Below are 20165 nucleotides of genomic sequence, written 5' to 3'. Positions count from 1 at the left end.
TTGCACACATGTATGAAGTGCCCATTACACCCTGTTTCCAACACAGTTTATGGCTATATCGCAGTGAAATACTAGTAGAGGTTGACAGTCACTGTTCCACATTCCCCCAGAAACCCATCCCAGCACATGGCATGCTTTCTCAAGATATTGGTGTTTGCCACTCTCCTTTGCTGTCCTGAACCTGAGTGTGATAGTTCTTTGCAGCTGAATCCTCAGATCTCTTGGGATCCCACAAACTGTCAGCAGGCATCAGGGTGGGTAGTTGTCCTGACCCTCAAGAATGTGGTTTGAAACTTGTGGCCTCAGCTGCAATTAGTGAAGGTTATCCTTACAGTTATGCTGGGTGAAGAAATGAGTATCTGGCACCTAAAATGCCTCTGGGGTCTCAGCCCAGAACTCCTGGATCTCATGTGTGTGTCTGGAACTGTGTGATGTGGGGGGTCCTGATCACCCCTGTCTATCAGCTCCCCTGTGAACAGACTCCACACTAGGTAGCAGGAGGAAGAGGTTGTTGCTCCACTCTTCTCTCAGCTTGCGGCAGAGTTCCTCTCATTTGATGCTGCCTGTTTGTAGCTGCTGCCAAGTTCCCTGCCATCTGTCCCCACTCTCTTCTAAGCAACTTCTTGAGCCACATGTCCCCTCTAGGAGCCGCCCACCAACATTCATCAGCCTGAACATACAGTTTGATATTTTGGGTGATATTTACCTTTACATTTCCCTCTTTTAGATAGGTCCTGAGTCACAGCTATAAAATCACTTCATGGTATTTGGGGGAAAGTTTTGGGAGAAAAGGCTTACTGTCTTTTTAAACCATTGCAGATGTGTGCATTTTCTGTAGGGTTACCACATGATAATGATTGCAGAAAGCTGAACTGTTGAGTTAACGTTGATTGGAATGTGAACAATCAGATTGTTTCAGGACTTCATACAAGACATTGTTGTGTTTGTTTTGGTTTGGGGAAAACCCTTCATTGGAAACTGTCTTGAATATGAGTCCTTAAAAATATTCAGAGCCCACTAAGCTTTTTTCTGTCTCCGTACAGGGTGCCACTGAAGATATCTGACAGGTCCTCCTCAGAGCTGGACCCTCAATAGCAGTTATAATGCAAATACAGCATGCAATGAACCAGAAGATAAATACAGTATGTCATGGCCTTTTCCTAGAATGAAATGTTGGCATTTCTGTTGGCATTGTTTGCTTTCCCAGCAAAATAAACAATTAGGGAAGAACAGCAGCAAACCCTTCCTAATAGTAACTTTTGCAAACCACTTTATAACTTCCTAGTCTTCAGGAAAACTCAAAATGCTCCCTATCCTGAACAGCATGGCAGAGGCCTTCATTAAGCTGGTGCCTAATCGTAAGCAGAGTATACGTTTTGAAGGTGTTCTGTTTAAGTATTGTGCTGAAAAGGGGGCCATATCCCCCCAGGGCAGCCTTGCTGCAGGGGATGTTCTTGGTTTTTTTGGAAGAGGAAACATGCTCTGGAATAAATTGTAGTCATTTCTTAAAAAGGTAGGGTTTGTTTTTTTTTTTAAAAAAAAAAAAAAAAAACAAAAACTACAACACCTGTAACTTTATACGTTGCAAAAGCCTTACTGTGGGGCTCTAGAGGAGGGTGAAGAATTCGGATGATTTTGTGCTAGCCTAATAGTGCAAAAACTGCTGAAAAGCTGTCAGTAAATTGCTTAAATCCATTGGTGGTGTTGGAGCTTGCTCTCCACCACTGTTAAAATTATGCAGCCTAGGGCTCACTATAAATAATAGCTTGTGAGGTGAGAAGAAGACCGTGCCTCTTTTAAACGTGCCAGGGGTGGTCAGTGTGGTTTATGGGTGCGGACACCAGGCATGGCGGACGCAGGCCTCCCCTCCCCTTGAGGCAGAGGATTCGCCTCCTCAGGGCCTGGTTTTGGGGGGCAGTGGTGGAGGGCTCCCAATACCTCTTGCGGCTGTTGGAACAGGCCATGCTGCCAGGCCTCGGCCTCTTTGCCCTTTTAAAAGTCTGCCAGGTGATAGTAGACATCTTGGCCCACTCTCTACAGCAGCTGGCATTGAGGTAAATAAATTATAATTTATTTAATTACCTGGCTCCTGCTAATTGTCTGCACAGAGGTGCTTTACACCAAAACTTCCTAAGTTTAAAGAAAGCATTAACTTGCTGTGGAACAACAGTGAAAAATGCTTTTTAACAGCATCCTGCCAGTGAATATATTTTTTTTTTTTTTAAAGAAAAAGGAAATATGCTACTGGTGCACTGCAATTTTTTAGGATGTGACAGGTGGGGTGGTCATGGTGAGGGGAACGCAGACACTGCACCCTCTGTCTGTTGAACCTTCTGGAAGGGGGCACTGAGCATGCTCAGTGGCGGGGCAGCCATTTTAGTGCCCGCCATGCTGCTGCAGCCATTTTAGTGCCCGCCATGCTGCTGCCGTGAGGAACAGTTTGGTACATGGGTGTGTGGCCTTTTGGGGTCTGTCCTTCCGCTGCCTGTGGTGACACTAGCTAGCGAGGCAGAAAGTGGTGGCGGAGGAGCAGTCATTTTAAAAAATGAGGTATGTGTGGTGAGGAATGTTTGGTGTGTAAAAAGGAGGCAGAGCATTTGGATGGTGCCCCCTTGGCTTGGGGGTTACTCCCTGTCTGAGGAGTGACACAGGTAAACAGAGAGGGTTTGGGTCACAGAATGGAAGGAAATGAATGTCATTTGCTTCTGTGCCTCTGAACTGATGGAGGGAGCCTCTGGCAAATAGGGTCCTCTATCAAGTCAGGATAAATCTGTGCTTCGGCTCCCTTTGAGGTCAAAGCAGGTGGTGTACAGTCCATTGCAAATCAAGGCACTATGGACCAGTTTCTGAACTGGCAGAAAACAGTATACAGTCACTGACTAAACGAGGTCTTCAGTCATTTTCATGACGTAAGACTGTTCCTATCAGCTAATGGTATGGTGGTGGCATACTGCAACATATGTTCTGCTTAACATATGTCACTGTTTCATATATCTGCCTTAATGGTTATCAATACTGTTACTTAAAAAAAGAAATCCTTTAAATCTGTTTCTTTAGCTCTGTTGACAGCAAATGCATTTACAGAAATTTCTCTTATTCCTTAAATTAGATTGCATAAGGCATGAAAGTGTTTTCTGTCTGGGGGTTTGCCTCTGGTATCAGCAAGATGGTATTACTCTGAAAGTGCATCACTTTATTCTGTAGATTATAAATGATGATTCTCTTTGGTTATTTACATTTTTATGTCCTAAATAAATACTCTGTATATCAAGAAGCTTTGGCATTACCTTAAGTATTTCTGGCAAGTAGTGCAGGGAATTTGGTTTAGACAATACTTATAAAGGAGTTACCAATAAATTAAATAGTAGAATTGAGCAGAAAATTGGGTGGAATTTTGTGTTCTCTGGCTTCTTGGAAAGTGTTTTCTGTAGAGAAGTAGTTAAATGCTTTTAACAAAATAAATGGTAAAGGTTAATTACAGAAGTGTAACGTCCCTGCTTTTATCAAAAGACAGCTGACAGCACAGCTTCCTGGCATTCTGTATGTGCTAGCTGGTATAGTCCTGCAGATAACATTAATTTCTTTTTCCATAAAATAAAGATAGAGGCTATAGCCAAGTGAGGGGAGGAAGGTGCTCCACTTGTTGACCATTCTTTGCACAAGGCTAAGCCCTGAGGTACAGTAGTGTGGTACCACTTAAATCACTCTGCTTTCCAGTTGGTAGAATATAGTTGTATCCCTGTGAATGGAGGCTGGATTGTGTTACTTAGAAAAGGTAAGTGGTGTTTCCAAATGTGTTCCAATCTACAAGTTGTATTCTGTTTTTTTTATCTCATTGCCTATTTGTCAAACAGATTGCCATCAAGAACAGCATTTGGCTCTGAGATTGCTGGCCTTACTCTGAATTTCACTCATTTACTCAGTGTTGCTGTTCTTCATGGTGGGAAAACTCACATGGAACTGATGAGCTCTTCTGTTATTTTGTGGGGGTTTTTTTCATAGGTTTCCATCAGCTGTTTACAAAAGCTGGTAATTTGAAAATAACATTCTATCTGAAACACCCAAATATCCAAGGATAAGAGCAAACATCTTAAAAATCCTTCCTCTGCAGTCCTTGAACAACATGTATGTTTCTGAATAGGATATTGTGAAGGATTCGAGAAGATACGAGTGGCCAGTACCATTGAAGCAATTGCCTTAAAACTTGAGGGTTTTTTTCGGTATGCTGTTTTGTTTGTTGTTTTCCTCAGTGTGCAGCTGGAGAGCTCTCTCCTTGGTTCTGATTCTGACATGACAATTTTTCCTGCCTCCTCCTAGTAACGAAGACAGTGTGTGCAGAGCAGTGTGATGGACGGTGCTATGGGCCCTACGTCAGTGACTGCTGCCACCGGGAATGCGCTGGAGGCTGTTCTGGACCTAAAGACACTGATTGCTTTGTATGTGTGAGATTTCTCATTTTTCTTGTTCCTGGCAGTCACTCTGCAAATTCTTAATGCTTTAATCTGTGAAATTCGCAGTTTTGTCCCTTTTAATGTATTGCATGCACACTCCCAGATTTACACTGCAAATTTTAGCATTTAATATTTTTTTGCATTATATTAACATCACTTATCTACTTAATATTACCCATTAACAGATTTATGAGATTTGTAAATACAGATTGGGAACCATTAATATGCTAATCTCTGTGATTTTTATCTTTTGCTTTTCTAAAATTAACTTTTAGAGGTGATAGGGAATTTTAGAAGTATTTATCATTACATTTGAGCATGGCTTTTATTACTGCTGTATGTGCTTTTTATTTGAAAGTCAAGAATGCAATTTAGCTTCTCTGTGAAAGGTGTTCCCTATTACTGCCAGACCTCATTTAAATTCAGCTTTTTTACTGGGCATGCTTCTTAGTGGAGATGGAAGGAAAGTGGTTTCCAAAATACTCTACCTCAAATGCATGCTACTATGTGTCCTTGAGATGAGAAGAGAAAAAGCTAACTTTTTTCCTTAAAAATAATAGACAATCTGAACATGCAGGCATTTTGACAAATTGTCTTGTTTGTAGTCTTTTATTTATAATTGTGTAAGCAGCCTCAGAATCCAACACTGATCTTTTTTTTTAAAAAAAAGTGTAGCTCATCACACTGGATTCCAGAGACAAGTTTTGCTAATGTTTTCAGGGGAAGCAAACCTAGGCCTAAAGAACCATAGAACTTGAATGTGCATAGAGAGTTGGATTTTCAAAGGTACCCAAGTGATTGAAGAGACAAATATCTACAATGTTGAGTAGGCTCCTCTTAAAGTCTGTCAGATAGGATTTGGAGGAGGGATCTTATGGTATGGAAAATTGCAGGTGTGTAGGAGATGGTAGTGTAGGCAAGTGAATCATAATGAACCAGGAAAAATGAATGTTTTCCTGGCTGGACCTAAAACTTGCTCTCTGTTCAGTTAAAATTTGATAGTGGTAGGTGTTGTCCTTCAAAAACTCATTCTAAATGCTATTCTTTCATTGCTGATGAAATGCAGTGATGGTCTGACTTAACTGCTAACAGGTTTTAATAAAGCTGTTCTTTGTGGCTGGGGCTTTGCACAAGTAGGTATTCAGCACACAAGCACACAACTCACTGGAAGTTCTGTGTTGGCTTTGAACTAAGGAGATGGGGAATATAACATTTTTTCCTGTGTCAAGTACAATCTAAATAAGAAAAGGAAAGAGAAAAAAATGCAGTTATTATTCCCGTATGACTGTTGAGGAACATCCTCAAAGATGATGTGTTGATGTGTGTCCATTTTAAAAGGTTAAGGACAAGTTATTTGCAGCATAAGTTCTGTAATACTGCATTCTGAAAGAAAATGAGTTTGACTGACTGAATTATGGCAGTTATGGAAATATGTATGCTAAAAATCAACTAGTATGTTTGTTCTGATCCAGCAGAGAAGCACCCAGGGCTTTATTCTCATTCACTTCTAGCCCAAGAGCAATGTAAAAGAAATTCAGCAGGGGTCTGGCAATTTTCAGGACTAGTCATTACTTGCTTAGAACACACTGGGTGAAAAGTGTAACCCTTTAGGCTATAGACAACTGTGCTTAGCTTTCAGCTGAGATACAGAACTTTGGTTTTTTTCTCTGTGTATCTTCCAGTGCTTTCATCACAAATTAGTGGCATTTAGCACCAAATGCTAGAAGTTTGCATATATTATCGAAGTAATTACAAATGTATACAAAGCATTATAGTCATAAATTAAAAGTTCCCAAATCTTCTAGATGAGTTTTCCTGAGAAGTGCCATCTCTCCAGAGAGTGTTGGTGTGCTTTACTTTATGAATTTGCTAAACCTTTATCAGAGGATTGTCATGTACGTCATAGAGAACCTTTAAAGTCAACAGCAGATGTAAAAAATGTGTGAGAAAACGAACTATATTAGTATTCATTAATAAGCAAAAGTACAGTTTATGAAGCATTACAAATCCTTTAGCATATTATGGCAGCTTGCAACAGCATCTTCTTGTAAATATGGTTTTAGTATTTCTAGATAAAATTAATCCATCCTCCTCCATATGGTGCCATACAATCATTTGCATATTCAGTTCTAAAAGCAAGACAATAATCATCCAACATAACTGCAAACAAACATGCTAAAACAAAGTTCTAGAGATGTTCTTATCTTGCATTCAAAACCAAACTGGATCTAAAATTTGAAATTCATAGGAGGGCCTGGTTGAGTGCCCAGTGGCACCAGAAAAGTAATAAACCCTGTTCTTTGGACTTCCCATCCCATCCAGTTCTTAGTAAAGAAGTAACTGACTGTATTTATCTTTCTAAGGGGAAATAAACCCCAACTGGTTCTGTGAGAAATTGACTGGTTTTGTAATATGCATTTTCAAGAACCAGAAAAGACAGAATCAGCAGTTTGGCTTAGCTCATGCTTCATATAGGACAGTGCCTTCATCGTGGAAGTCCTGTTTGTCCCTTTGAGCAGCAAATTTTGTCCTTCTCCCTTGGTTACATTATTAGCCTCTCCCTTCTGAAATCTTCAGACCTGACAAGTAACCTCCCTCAGTCCTGCTGGTTCTGATCTGGGTAGAGATAAGGACTGTTAATAAAAGCAGCAGAGCAATCTTTTTCACTCTTCTTTCAGTCCCTGCCCTGGAGGGGAGGAGACGAGACAGGACACACATGTTGGTATATTTATTGACTCTATAAAGATTCAAAAGCACCTGTATTTTTTAATCCTTCTGGAAAATAACAGAAGGATTCATCCCTAGACTAAAACTTCTAAAGCAAAACCTGCCTTCTGGAAGACAGGTTAGTGGGGAAGCAGAATCCAGTCACAGTGGTTGCTTAACTGCTAGAGGGATCCAAGCCAGGCTACAGCTTTCATATTCATAGGAAATTCGACATTTATGGTATGCTTTGTGGCTATTACTCCAACAGCATATTATAAACTGTGGTTAAAACCACAGACATGATGTGTGGTGATAAGGAATGTAAAAATCAGTGGGGGTTTTCTATGACTAATTATCAGCCTTGCATGGTCAATTATTTTCCCTGCATACCGTTACTTCCCTTATCCACACAGTTGCCTCTTCATTTGTCAGGGCCCTGTCCTCTGTCAGCTGTGGGTGGCTGAGCTTGAATGTTAAGTGATACAAAGTCCTATTTTCTTTTCTCAGTGTGTGAAGCAACTGACCTTGTTAAACTTGCCACTTAGGGAAATGACCCCCTCCTGTGCTAGCTCAAAAGAAGTTCTTACCCCTCTGCTTTCTAATTGGGAATTTCAGTTTTTAGCTGGACCATGGACTCATGCTGTAAGAAATCTAAAGGTTGGACCTTTGAAAAAGTCATTAGCATTTGTTTAGACTGACTATGATGAATAGCTGTTCACTTATGGCAGTTTTAGAATGTTCTATCAAGTTGTGAATTAGTTGATTGCTAGTCGTAACAATAGCTATGAAACAAATTACGGTTGTCATATGTTTTTGTAGGAAGTGCTGTAACAGTCAACTGTTTCAAATTAAGGGGGCTCAGTAAGCCCCCTTTTATAAGTCATGTATTTGCCAAGATCCTAGCAAGAAATCTAAGTAGCCAAAATGAAGCTTGGATAACTATCATGTTCCTTACTGTTGCAGCAAGCTTGAACAATCAAGACTGTATTAAAAAAAAAAAAAAAAAACCCAAAAAATCCCAAACAACAGAAAACACCAAACATACCAGAAGCAGCTATATGATTTAATTTAATTTTTTTTTTCTTCCTTGTTTTGCAGGCCTGTATGAATTTCAATGATAGTGGTGCATGTGTCACGCAGTGCCCCCAGACTTTTGTATACAATCCTACCACCTTCCAACTGGAGCATAATCACAATGCCAAGTACACCTATGGGGCTTTTTGTGTCAAAAAGTGCCCACGTAAGTGCTGTGTTAGCTGCCTTTTCCTGCAGTGATGGCAAGTTCGAGTTGCATTTCAGGAGCCTTACAAAGCAATGAGAGAATGAGAGCTAAGGACTTACTGCAGTATCCCAAATCACTCCATACATGATTCCTTGCAGCCTGGAATAACTCAGTCACGTGTTAACAAAAGGCTGTGACATTCTGGGTTGCTGATGCTTCCCAAGCATTCCTATACTATAGTAATTTTCTTAAAGAAAGGGAATTCACTAGATTTCTGTTTTCATGACCACCACTTTGTACATATGTGCTTTAGATCAGCATTTGTAAATTTCCAAATTAATTGTTAAAATAGTGGGATTGTAAAAGGGTGTAAATTTCTGTTTCAAAAACATAACAGTCCCCCACCAATACTTCCTGGCACCAGATGCTTTCATTATAGTGATGCCCTTTTTTTAACTTGGAATAATGATGATTTGATAGAAAGTTGCCACAAATATTTTCCAAGCAGTTCTGTCTCAACGAGGAAAAGCCATGCAATACTGACAACAATGCAGTCTTAAAACTCTGGGGTAAAATTAGAGGGGAAGAGGGAGTTAAAAAAAGACTAATCCCATGCATGTAAAAAACACATGCTTCTGAGATACCAGACAGATGATGATAAGTAACGAAAAAAATTGGGGGGTCATTGCTTACATAGTCTTTGATACTGATGTTTTAGTTAGAAAGAAAAATATGGGGGACAGTATTCTTGCTCTCCCTTTCACTCCCACCAAGGTTTACAGTTCTGTTGTGCACCAATTATTTTATGCATGAACTACATATAAAAGGATAGGTAATCTGTCATAAATGGAACCATAATTGAACCCAAACCAAAATCCAGATTTTGAATCTCCGTGGAGAAGTTCAGACTGACAGCAGGCTGAGGCTGTCAAGGCTTAGTTCTGTCTGTAATAGTGGTGGATATTTTGAAGCAAGAATTTTTTACAAAACTTGTATACCATACACTACTTAAGGGATATGATTCTTTGTCCAAATACTTTGCTGAAATTTATTTTTTTCCCTTTCTTGACAGTATTAAACATTCAGTTAGGTAGGATCAGTCTATATCCTCTTTGACAGTTGTTTTACAAGGCAAAATTGAAATACTTGTCATTGTCTTGTGCAGTGTTTTGTCCCAGATGTATATATTTGTATGAATTTGAAAGAGACAGGGAGGAGCATCTTGTTTTATTTCTCTCCGATTATTGTAGCTTTTTTACTACAAATAATAGTAAAACCAAATTGGGGGAGGAGGGGAGATCAGGCTTGACAATTCCTGGACTGTTTTAAGTCTCCAAAAACATGCCTAATTTGCTTACTTCTACACTTCTAAAAACACTGAATATTAAATGTTAATGTAAATTGCTGAGGTAATTAATAATAAGCATTGACACAGAGTCCAAAACCATGTGTCCTGGTACTATTTAGTTTAGTGGTTCATTTTCTGCCAATATTTTCTTTTTCTTTTCAGACAACTTTGTGGTAGATTCTAGCTCTTGTGTCCGTGCATGTCCGAGCTCCAAGATGGAGGTTGAAGAAAATGGTATTAAGATGTGCAAGCCCTGCACAGACATTTGTCCTAAAGGTAGGCAGTAGTTCAGTATTATTTTCTTGAATATAGTCTGTGCTGTAGTAGAGCAGAGCAGGGTGTTATTGTGGCAGGAAATACACTTCATGAGTATGTTGTAGAATATTAGTAGCCTTTGGGTACCCACAGAACTTTGAGATATGTAGGCTCTGTTTGAATTATATACAATAGAATGAAAATTTGTTATGTTGTAATGGTAATATAACCAAACCAATCACTTTTGTTTAGATAAAAATGAAAGGGATTTCTCTGTTGGTTTTAGAGAAATCTGAAAGTATTCTTTATTATGTTATTTTAATGACAAGTATTTCCTGGAGGTATTTTAGAGCTGCCCTTTTGTCATTCCGAAAGGGGCATACTAAAGCCCTGGCTGCAATGTATGGTATGTCTCATACCTGTCAGTACAACTTTATGTTTCCATTTATTTCCTGTTTTTTAAATCTTTCTGTTTTCCTAGAATCTTCTACCTCCTTTCTAAGTGTCTAAAACATGGATTAGAAGTTTTTCAGTGATAGTGCTGTTGAGAAGACTGAAATCTATAAGTTACTTTGCTGTCCCAAGCTCCACTAAGGAGACTTCCTGCTCCCTGCTTTAAGGTCTCACTAGCAAAGCATCATCAGTTTTCCCTTGTGGGCTTATGCCAAATTTCAGTCCTAGTGGAAGCCATATCTGGAAGAAAATGCACAATGAAGCTACTAAAAAACTCTGTGAATCAACAGTCATTCCACATGGCTGAAACAGTCAAACACAGAGATCTCTGCCAAAGTAGGGTACTGACATGCTGGATTTTTAGTGAAGTCAATGTCCAGCCCTTTAACCTAATTGCACTAAATAACTTTTTAGCTGGATAGGTAGTTTTATGCATTAAAAGACACGCATAGTGTTCCTGTCGAGCTCCGTAGCCTTACTCTGAGGAGTAAAGTTATCACGTGTTTGTAAAAGATTCAGGTGTACTGCTGGTAGTTGCCATTAGAGGAGCCCAGTTAGGGACACAGGTTTCATTACATGATGGAAGTCATGAAGGATTTGTTCCTGGATGAATCATGTGTCCCAGAAAATGCAACTAAATTACATAGAAAGGCTACTCAGAGAAGTTTCCTCACTGGGTACCAAAGTTTCTCCAGGCCCCAGCAAGTTCTTTGTTGGGTTAGTGAGTAAAGAATTATTTTTATGCCCTTTCTAAATGACCTTATGGCATGTGAATGGTTAAGTTCACAAATCCACCGGAGCAAAGGGGACCTCTTGTGCTAGCAGTCAGGACCCCTCAGGTTCTGCAGTAAGTAGTGCACAAATAAATGGCATGGCCACCAGGCTAGTCTGAGCTAAATTATCAACCGTCTGTTTTCAGCTGGCTTGAGTGGGATTTAGTGTGGTTCATACTGGCCTTTAGATCCCACGTGAAATACCTGTGTGCCAAAATGTCCTTCTGTGGCAGGCACTTTAGCTTATTGTTTGTTTTAAATCAGCACATGCTTCTTTGGGACTATGGGTAAAGGGTGCCATTTTGACACCTCTGTGCTGCTTTATCTCTGAAAAAAATGAAGACTCTTGACTAGAAGGCCAACATGTTCTGATTTAGTAATTGTATTTCCTAGTTCTTTACACAAACTCCTTGTTTTGGCAGCATGTGATGGCATTGGAACAGGGAGTTTAGTGTCAGCTCAGACAGTGGATTCCAGCAACATCGACAAGTTCATAAACTGTACCAAGATCAACGGCAACCTTATCTTCCTTGTTACTGGGATTCATGGGTAAGTGACAAAATGTTAAGACGTTATGTGATGGTGCCAGCTGAAACAAATTGCATCCACCTCTTAATGGTGGCTGCAGCCTTCTTTTACGGAATAGCAGACGCAGGAGAAAGTAGTTTTCTGCCTTCCATTATGAAGGAACCTTACCTTGATTCTTATGATTCAGCCTGTAGGAAAAGGAAGGCTGTTTGTGCCAGAAAGAAGAGAGAGCTGTGATCTTATGTTACGAGATCCTTGCTGCTGGCTTAGAATAATGGCTGATTAGAGAACAGAAGGGAGAAAGGAAAGTTACCTTCCTTTGGGTTGTTTCTAAATTTTGTTTGACCAGCAGTCTAAGGTGCAGAATGTGCAGAGAGAGTGTCTCACCTAACATAAGTTGTCATAGCCTGGGTGGCTGTCACTGCATATACATGCAAAAAAGCTGCCCTCTTTTTAATCAGTTTTAAAGCATGTATTCCAGTTTCAATTGCAGCGATAGTGGATTTAAATACCAGCGAGTTTTGTGTATTTTGGTTTAAATATGGCTATATATTGAATAAGTCTTCATAACAGTTAAAGATGTGGAGGTACAGAACCAGTATTTGAAAGTCTCATCAATGTCTCCTTCTAAAGAAAGATGTAGAAGCCAGGCAACTAGTGCCTTGCTGTTTACTGTTTGGTGCAGTGTGTGTTTGCAATTGTAGCAAAGGTGAATGCGTGGTGCAAATGCTGCAAGGGTGGGATGTGTCCAGGGAAGACAGATATTCTCTGTTCTGATGGTCAGGTGAGGTCATCTGATGCAACTAGCCGCTTTCTTGCATTGTATTCTTTCTGTCATTAAGAGAACAAGCATATGATTGTGTCTTCTTACTAACTCAAGCCTTCATGTTGTAATCAGTTGTGGCAAATTATATGTGACACATAGGTATTTTTGGACCTATTAAAATGATCAAATTCCTCAAAATATACAAATAAGATTAAACCCTTTTGCCCCTTTGTTGCAGTAAGTAGGCAGATATTTTGTGGTGCATTAACAGTGTAAAGTACTCAATTGCTTCGACCACTGCGTAGGCTTCAAATTTTCACTTGCTTTTTAGGTTCCTCAGAGCTTTCAACACTCTTTGCAACTGGTTGTCAAGATTTGATATCTTAAATACAGTTCCCAAACCAGCTCCATGTTTGCAGCTCTGTGGTGTAGCAAAAACGTGATTAACTGAACATCTGCAGATTGATCTGTAATGGAATTCTGGCATGAGTAGTGCCATCAGATTTTTCTTTAGTCTTTCTATAGATTGTGATATGTTTAGATTATATTCTGAGGTGCTTGACACTAGGTTGCTGGGCTCAAATTTCCCTGCTAGGTGAGGTGGAAAGAAATTACTTGTTTCCTTGTTTTGATATAGTGATTGATTGTAATGCTTCACCTGCAGCTTTACTCCAGCCATGAGAAAGACGGTTGAAAATCCACTTCAGTGGGGCCCTAGAGCTCAGTGATTCTCAAAAGGCCAGAAATGTGAGCTTTGACTGTGTAGCTGGTTTCATCTCTCCAGCAGCGAGTGTGAAAGGTTAATGTAGCATAGGGAGGAAGAAGGACTTTGGTTCAAGCGGTTTAAGGAAACGCTGCTTCAAACTTGTTGAACCCTGGGAGAAGGTCAAACAAGAGTCAGTGCTCAGGTCATCATTCTTTCTGATCTGGGCAGATGACCAACTGTGAGGCTGGATGTAAATCTGTATAGATCTCACAGGACAGGAAGTACCTGGTAAATGCAAGACAAGCAGCTAGAGGACACGAGCAATTCTGTGTGGATTATTCCAGTGCACTACATTAAATGTAATTTTGAGTATTAGAACTGCTTTTATTGCAAAAGTTGTATTAGCGGCAAAGTTAGGAGATGAGTATTCGTCTGAAAATTATATAAATTACAGACTATAAAAGCAGAGGGTTAAAATATTTTGTTCTAATAGAATAATACAAACCTAGGACATGTAATGTTGAAACTATAGCACTTTGTCTCTAATTCTTTATGAAGAAAACTCATTCCAAGGAATCTTAAGAAGACACTGAGTTCTGCAATCCTAATTTTTTCCACAGCATAAATTATAGCAGTAGGTATTCAAAGAAGAGAAGAAGATTTGAGAATTAATTAAAATAACTTTATATTTCTGGAACAGCTTTTTGTTTAAAATTTCTGTTACATCTTGCAAATCAATAATACAGAAAGGAAATTAAAAAAATGACACTAGCTGTACAAGTAGTTCGTTATATAAATTGATAGTAGAGAGCAACAACAAGAATACATTGTTTCCACTCCAACTTGTAGTTAAACTTCTGTTACAGATTTGTTTACTCAGAGTAAACTGCCGCTTTTAAAGAATGAATTTTCACTGTTTCAAATTTTAGGGACTTAAAGTCGAGCTCTCTGTGGGGAATTGAAAGATTATTTGTAGTGGCAGAAAATAACTTCAGTGAAAAATGCTGAGTGGATTTTTTGTGTTTGTCCTCATTGGGAACTGTGCTATTACAATTGATCCTGTCATGTTTTTGATCCTGTGATTCTGTAGCCTGTCTTTCCCTTTCCTTAGTACTTGAACTTCAACTCTTTGTGAATTTGTAATAACTTACATTAAAACTGTATATATAATTATGAATTGATTTTAGGCAGAATTATTTATAGTAGTTGATATATAACTTAGATAGTTATGAATTGGCTTTAAGTAGTGTCCAGAAAATAAGTGGGATGACGGTAGACCTAAATTTCGGTGAGGCAGTAGTACTCATTCTTCTAAGGTAAAGCTCTGCTGAAGTGTGTGGATAAGGTGATCTTCATTAGAATACATAGCTGCTGCCTGGGACAGAAGGCACGCTGGCTGGGAAATGGGTGGGACCTGTATAGGTCGGGTGCAGCCTTCTTGCTACTGTTTTCTTCTGGTTGGGGTGTGTAGTGAGTTTGCATGGCAAGGTCTTGGTAACTGGGGGGGCGGGGGGGGGGGGGGGCTACAGGGGTGGCTTCTGTGAGAAAATGCCAGAAGCTTCCCCCGTGTCCAGTGGAGCCAAAGCCAGCCAGCTCCAAGACAGACCCGCTGCAGGCCAAAGCTGAGCCCATCAGCAACGGTGGTAGCACCGCTGTGATAGCATATTAAGAAGGGGAAAAGAAAAATGTACCTGCGCCAGCAGAAGAGAGGAGTGAGACTATGTGAGAGCAATAACTCTGCAGCCCCCAGGTCAGTGCAGAAGGAGGGTCAGGAGGTGCCCCAGGTGCCGGAGCAGAGATTCTCCGGCAGCCCCTGGTGAAGCCCACGGTGAGGCTGGCTGTGCCCCTGCAGCCCAGGGAGGTCCGCGGTGGAGCAGATCCCCACCTGCAGCCTGGGGAGGAGCCCACACAGGAGCAGGGGGATGCCTGAAGGAGGCTGTGACCCAAGGGAAGCCCAGGCTGGAGCAGGTTTGCTGGCAGGACTTGTGACCCCGTGTGGGACCCAGGCTGGAGCAGACTGTTCCTGAGGGACTGCGCCCTGCAGCAGGGACCCTCGCTGGAGCAGTTAATGAAGAGCTGCAGCCCGTGGGAAGGACTCACGTTGGAGAAGTTCACAGAGAACTGTCCCCCATGGGAGGGATCCTGCACTGGGGCAGCAAGAAGGAGCAGCAGAAACAGCAAGTGATGAACTGACCGTAACCCCTATTCCCCTGCGCCACTCAGGGGAAGGAGGTAGAGAAATCAGGAATTAAGTTAAGCTTGCAAAGAAGGAAGGGGTGGGAGGAAGGTGGTTTTTTTCTGATTTGATTACTAATAAATTAAATAAATTTTCCTCAAGTCAAGTTTGTTTGACCCATGATGGTAATTGCTGAGTGACCTCCCTGTCTTTATCTCAACCCACGAGCCTTTTGTTATATTTTCTCTCCCCTCTCCAGTTGAGGTGGGGTGTGATAGGACAGTTTTGATGGGCACCTTCGTTTAGCCAGGGTCAAACCACCACAGGGTGCTAAAAATCCAGGCTGCCTTCTGCTAGTGTCACTGCGTGTGAAGGGGTGGGATATACCAAGGAGAGCTGTAGTTTAAAGGATGGACAGCCCCAGCTAGCAGCAAATGCTACCTCCTTCCTTACCACACCCCTGTGACTTGTAGCAGGAACAAGAAGCCCTCAGTGCTCACCGCTTTTTATCTTCCCTTTAGCTGTCCATCTCCAGTTTCACAATGAACTGAAACTCTCATTCTTGGAGCTGTAAAATTCAGCTGTGCTTGTTCTACTGAAAAATCCTGGCTCTGCTAGTAAGAAGGGTAGAAGATGACTGCATTGTTCTACAGTTCTATATATTGATAAAACTTATCACGCATTTGGCTGTTTAAGGGGTTTAAATGTTTAATTGTCCTCCATTTTATTTTTATTTCTTTACCCTTGGTTACCTTATTGTGAACCCTGAATAAATTAATGGGCAATTATATTTGTATCTTTAAAGACTACTTTAACTTATCATTTGGAAGTGAAATTCAGCAACCTCATGTTTATTACATGCAAGGGTCTTTTCTTTTTTAGTAATAATGCATTTTAAAAACAAAGTGCTGTGTTTCTCTTGTGTAGTCAAAACTTGTTATCTAGTTTGCTGAGAGCACCATATTGTTAAAATTTAGTGTATAGGATACTTCTGTGGTCCACTGGGCTTCATGTTAAGATTCAAGATCTCATTGTGTTGCTGCTAACCTGGGGTCACCTCCAGGATGGTTAGAAGTGACCCCATCAGTCTGTTACCTCATAGACTTGTGAGGCCTGTCCCCAGACAGCCTAGTTGATTATCTCTCTGTTCCAATTCCAAGAATTATGTCCCTTGAAAAGCAGAAGGAGGAGAGATGGAAATGCATGCTCCAAATTTACTGAGGGTGTTTTCTACCGTCTGAAAATGCACAAAAATACCATAATACAGCATTTACAGAAGGATTTTTAAAGGATTTTTGTTTGGATTAGGCTTCTAGTTGGCTTCTTAAGTAGCTAGAAAGTCTTTACTCCTTTAAAATTAAGGGGGGGGGGGCAGGTAATCACTAAATGATGGCACTCTCAACATCAAGGCCAGCTTCATTTGTTTACACTGTAGCATATTTAACTTTGAAATTGCATTTGGTGAGAGTATTTCATTACTCGGGTGACAAATTTGCTTGGCAAGGATCTGTGCTTTTTGATGTTCCCCTGTCCAACACCTTCTAAAAAGTGTACCTTTTAATGCCACATGTCAGGAATTGCTGGCATGTTCTTGGTTTTATTTTGCTTATACCTTGTCACTTGTTTCAATAGCGGGTTTGTTAGTCCTGGTAGTACAGTACCACAACTGTACTATTTGAGCTAGTATTCCTTGAAAAAATACTGAAAATTCATCTTTCCTTTAGGGAGGTCACTCATGGTTGTTTAGAAGGCCTTAATTTTCCATGAGCATAAATATTTGCTAAAACATTAATGATTTGAACCTTAAAGCTACTAAGCGCCATTATTTTCCTTCAAGATGACTTGGGAGAAGTTAGCACAGGTTCTGCAGGAACAACAATCTGAAGAAGTTAGAAACAGTCTGAAGAAATCTGGCACATATATTGCCTAAAAGCAAGGTGTTGACCTCCTGAAATATGCATTCTACATGGTATGGCTTTGAGAACCTGATCTTTTTTTACTTAAAGCATCAAATTTTGTGCTTTTAATCTTTCAGAGACCCGTATCACACAATTGCTGCAATCAATCCAGAGAAATTAAACATCTTCCAAACAGTGAGAGAGATAACAGGTAACACACTTCTGATTTCCTATAACCTGAACTTCTCACTTTGCATTTATGGTTGTAATTTGTTGGGTTTTCTAAAGAACACGAGGTGCTTTTTTCTTTACACTCATCACACTGTAATTTTTTTAAAAAATTAATACACAACAACTTTAGTATCTGTTGATATTCACAACTGTGTTGTCCTTTGCTCATGAATACAAAATGTGCATTATGTTTGGGGTACACAAGAATCAGAAGACCAAGACTTTATTGTTAGGTGGGCAATGGGTCTTGGTCCCATGCTGGCAAAGTGGTGAGGAAAATGGTGCTGAAATGTGCAAAACCCTTGTCTTCAACTGAATGCATTTGAAAGACACCTTGGAAAAAACCAGACAAGCCAATCTGGTTTTGCAGCTACTTCTCTTGGTCTGACAGAAGATGCTGCTGCAAATTAGCTTCTGTAATTTAAAGACAAATGTGTAATATGTGGCGTGGTAGTCTTTCCCCTTTGTGACTTTTCATTGGGATCATATAGCTAGAACTCTGTACTTTGTTTTCTTGTATCTTCTTGTTGTTTAACCACGGGGGGAGCAAGGAGGAAGATAGTACAGCTCTGAGTTCTCAGTTGATTGCTGATTATGTATAGATAGGTAAGTGCAAAAAAAAATAATTCATGCACACACAAAAAAATCTTTGGACACTACAGGATGATTGTAGCTGGGTGGATCTCACCAAGTGTTTGGCATTTAAAATTAGTTCTCTCACATGTGCTTCACCTCTCAAAAGTTTTGTGTTTTACCAAACCAGTGGGATTAAAAATGATCTCCCTAACTAATGTCAAAAATAAGCTGGCATCTGAGTGTCTGTAATTTGCCATTCTTAAGCACACTAATTGACAGTCTGAGCTCTACTACTTAAGTGGAATTACCCCTATGTTTAAAGTTGTACAGCATTTCAGTCCAGTACTGAATCAAAATCATAGGGAACTGCACTCTTGTAGAGGTGTGTGTAACACAAAATAAGTAGTCTGACATACTTACGCAGAGAATGCTCTCTGGTGATGAACAGTTCTCACACACACTCAGAAACAAATGCAAGTTCATTGTTCTAGGAAGGTCTTGTCATCTTTTAATGAATCATGATGGGTCCCTCAATTTCTGTCCTATTTCTTTAGCACATTTTAAAACAGAATGTTCTTAATTCAGACAAATCTTCACTTTTTTCTGCTGCTGCTGTTCAGAAGAGGCTAGGAGGCCTTGCAGGATTCCAGCCTGTGTTTACGTTCACCCTCTACTATGGCTTGAAAGTGGATGTAATGCTGCTGTGACAATTCCTCCTTTGCTTTCTTGGGGAAGACAGTGTTGAGCAGACTGATAAATTCAAAGGCATTAGTCTGCAGCATTCATTACCTATTTATTTCTTTTTCTCAAACAAGCACTGTCTTTCGTTTATAGTCTAACACTGTCCTAACTCACGTATGTGATAAAGCAGTCTTTATGGCTGAAGTCATTGACATTCATGTGCTTGCCTTTTTCTCCTTCAGGGTATTTGAACATACAGTCGTGGCCTGAGAATATGACAGATTTCAGGGTGTTTTCTAACTTGGTTACTATCGGTGGAAGAGCTCTCTATAGGTAAGGTACTTCCTCTGTTGATGGAATAATTTTTTATTAGAATTCAATGATTCTTTGTTCAGTAGCACAGAATGCAACATCCTTTGGGAAGGGCATCATAAATTGATACATTTTTTCTGTGTTAACAAGGTACTCATTAACGCTACCTTTGCTAATCAGTTGTTTATAATGGGTAATACCTTTTGAACATAATGATTGAAAAAAAAAAGAATGTCTTGGTTCATTACTGTAGCTATTAACTCATTGTCTGGAAGGTACATTCCATGGTTTAAAATACCTTGTGAATGCGAAACATAACTTAAAATGTAGCAGTAATAGAACCTAGGCCCATTTTCAGGAAGTGTATATGGTTGTGTTTGGAAGTGCAGGCTGATGTGCCCAAAGAACAATGTGGTCTTAAGAAGCAATAAAAGATAACTATATGGGAGAGATACCTTGCAATTGGGGTGTACGTTAGCTTTGTAGTGCCATTTTCACTAGAGAGATTTCCATATGACAGCTCATATGGAATAATTGGTTTGAACAGAAGAAAATGCAGTGAGAAATAATGGGGGAAGCACAAGAAGGTACCTGAACAATATATACAACAACCCCTGGTTTCCTGTTGTGTAAATACCATACATCACTCATGGGGTTCTGCTGCATCTTAAGTAGCAACCCAAGCAGACTATGAATAGCAGAGAAACCTTGAGATTGAATCACAGCCCAACATTCTATTTTGAAGCAGCAATTTTTATTTGTAACAGCTGGAAAACAATTATAATCATTAAAATACAATAACTTAAAGGATGCCCAGAAACTGGATATTTTCTTCACTAATCTGCAGTCATAAAATATGTGCAGTCATTTCTGTGTTACACAGACAATAATTTACCATTCCTTTGATGAAGAAAGGCGATAACCACATATTATAACAAAATAAAAATGAAATGTAGAAAATGGGATGGAAAAATTTCCTTGAAAATAACAATTTCTTCCTGTATTACTAAAATGATATTAATTTGATGCCTGACAGAAGATGTTAATACATTTTACATGACTCTGTCAGTTTGTCCTTAGCAT

The 20165-nt window shown here is 39.9% G+C and overlaps 1 protein-coding gene across 3 annotated transcripts in view; it reads left to right on the top strand.

Moving 5' to 3' along the window:
• ERBB4 (erb-b2 receptor tyrosine kinase 4) overlaps positions 1–20165 on the top strand; it is a 636919-nt gene that overhangs the window by 445526 nt on the left and 171228 nt on the right. For all 3 annotated transcript variants that reach the window (XM_037398480.1, XM_037398479.1, XM_037398481.1), the window contains exons 6-11: positions 4318–4436; positions 8256–8397; positions 9890–10003; positions 11631–11757; positions 17420–17493; positions 19013–19103. In XM_037398480.1, coding sequence (XP_037254377.1) covers positions 4318–4436; positions 8256–8397; positions 9890–10003; positions 11631–11757; positions 17420–17493; positions 19013–19103 — 667 coding nt within the window. The remainder of the gene's footprint in view (positions 1–4317; positions 4437–8255; positions 8398–9889; positions 10004–11630; positions 11758–17419; positions 17494–19012; positions 19104–20165) is intronic.

This window comes from Falco rusticolus, chromosome 8 (genome assembly GCF_015220075.1).
Source record: "Falco rusticolus isolate bFalRus1 chromosome 8, bFalRus1.pri, whole genome shotgun sequence".
Lineage (NCBI taxonomy): Eukaryota > Metazoa > Chordata > Aves > Falconiformes > Falconidae > Falco > Falco rusticolus.
This window is presented reverse-complemented; position numbering and strand designations above follow the sequence as displayed.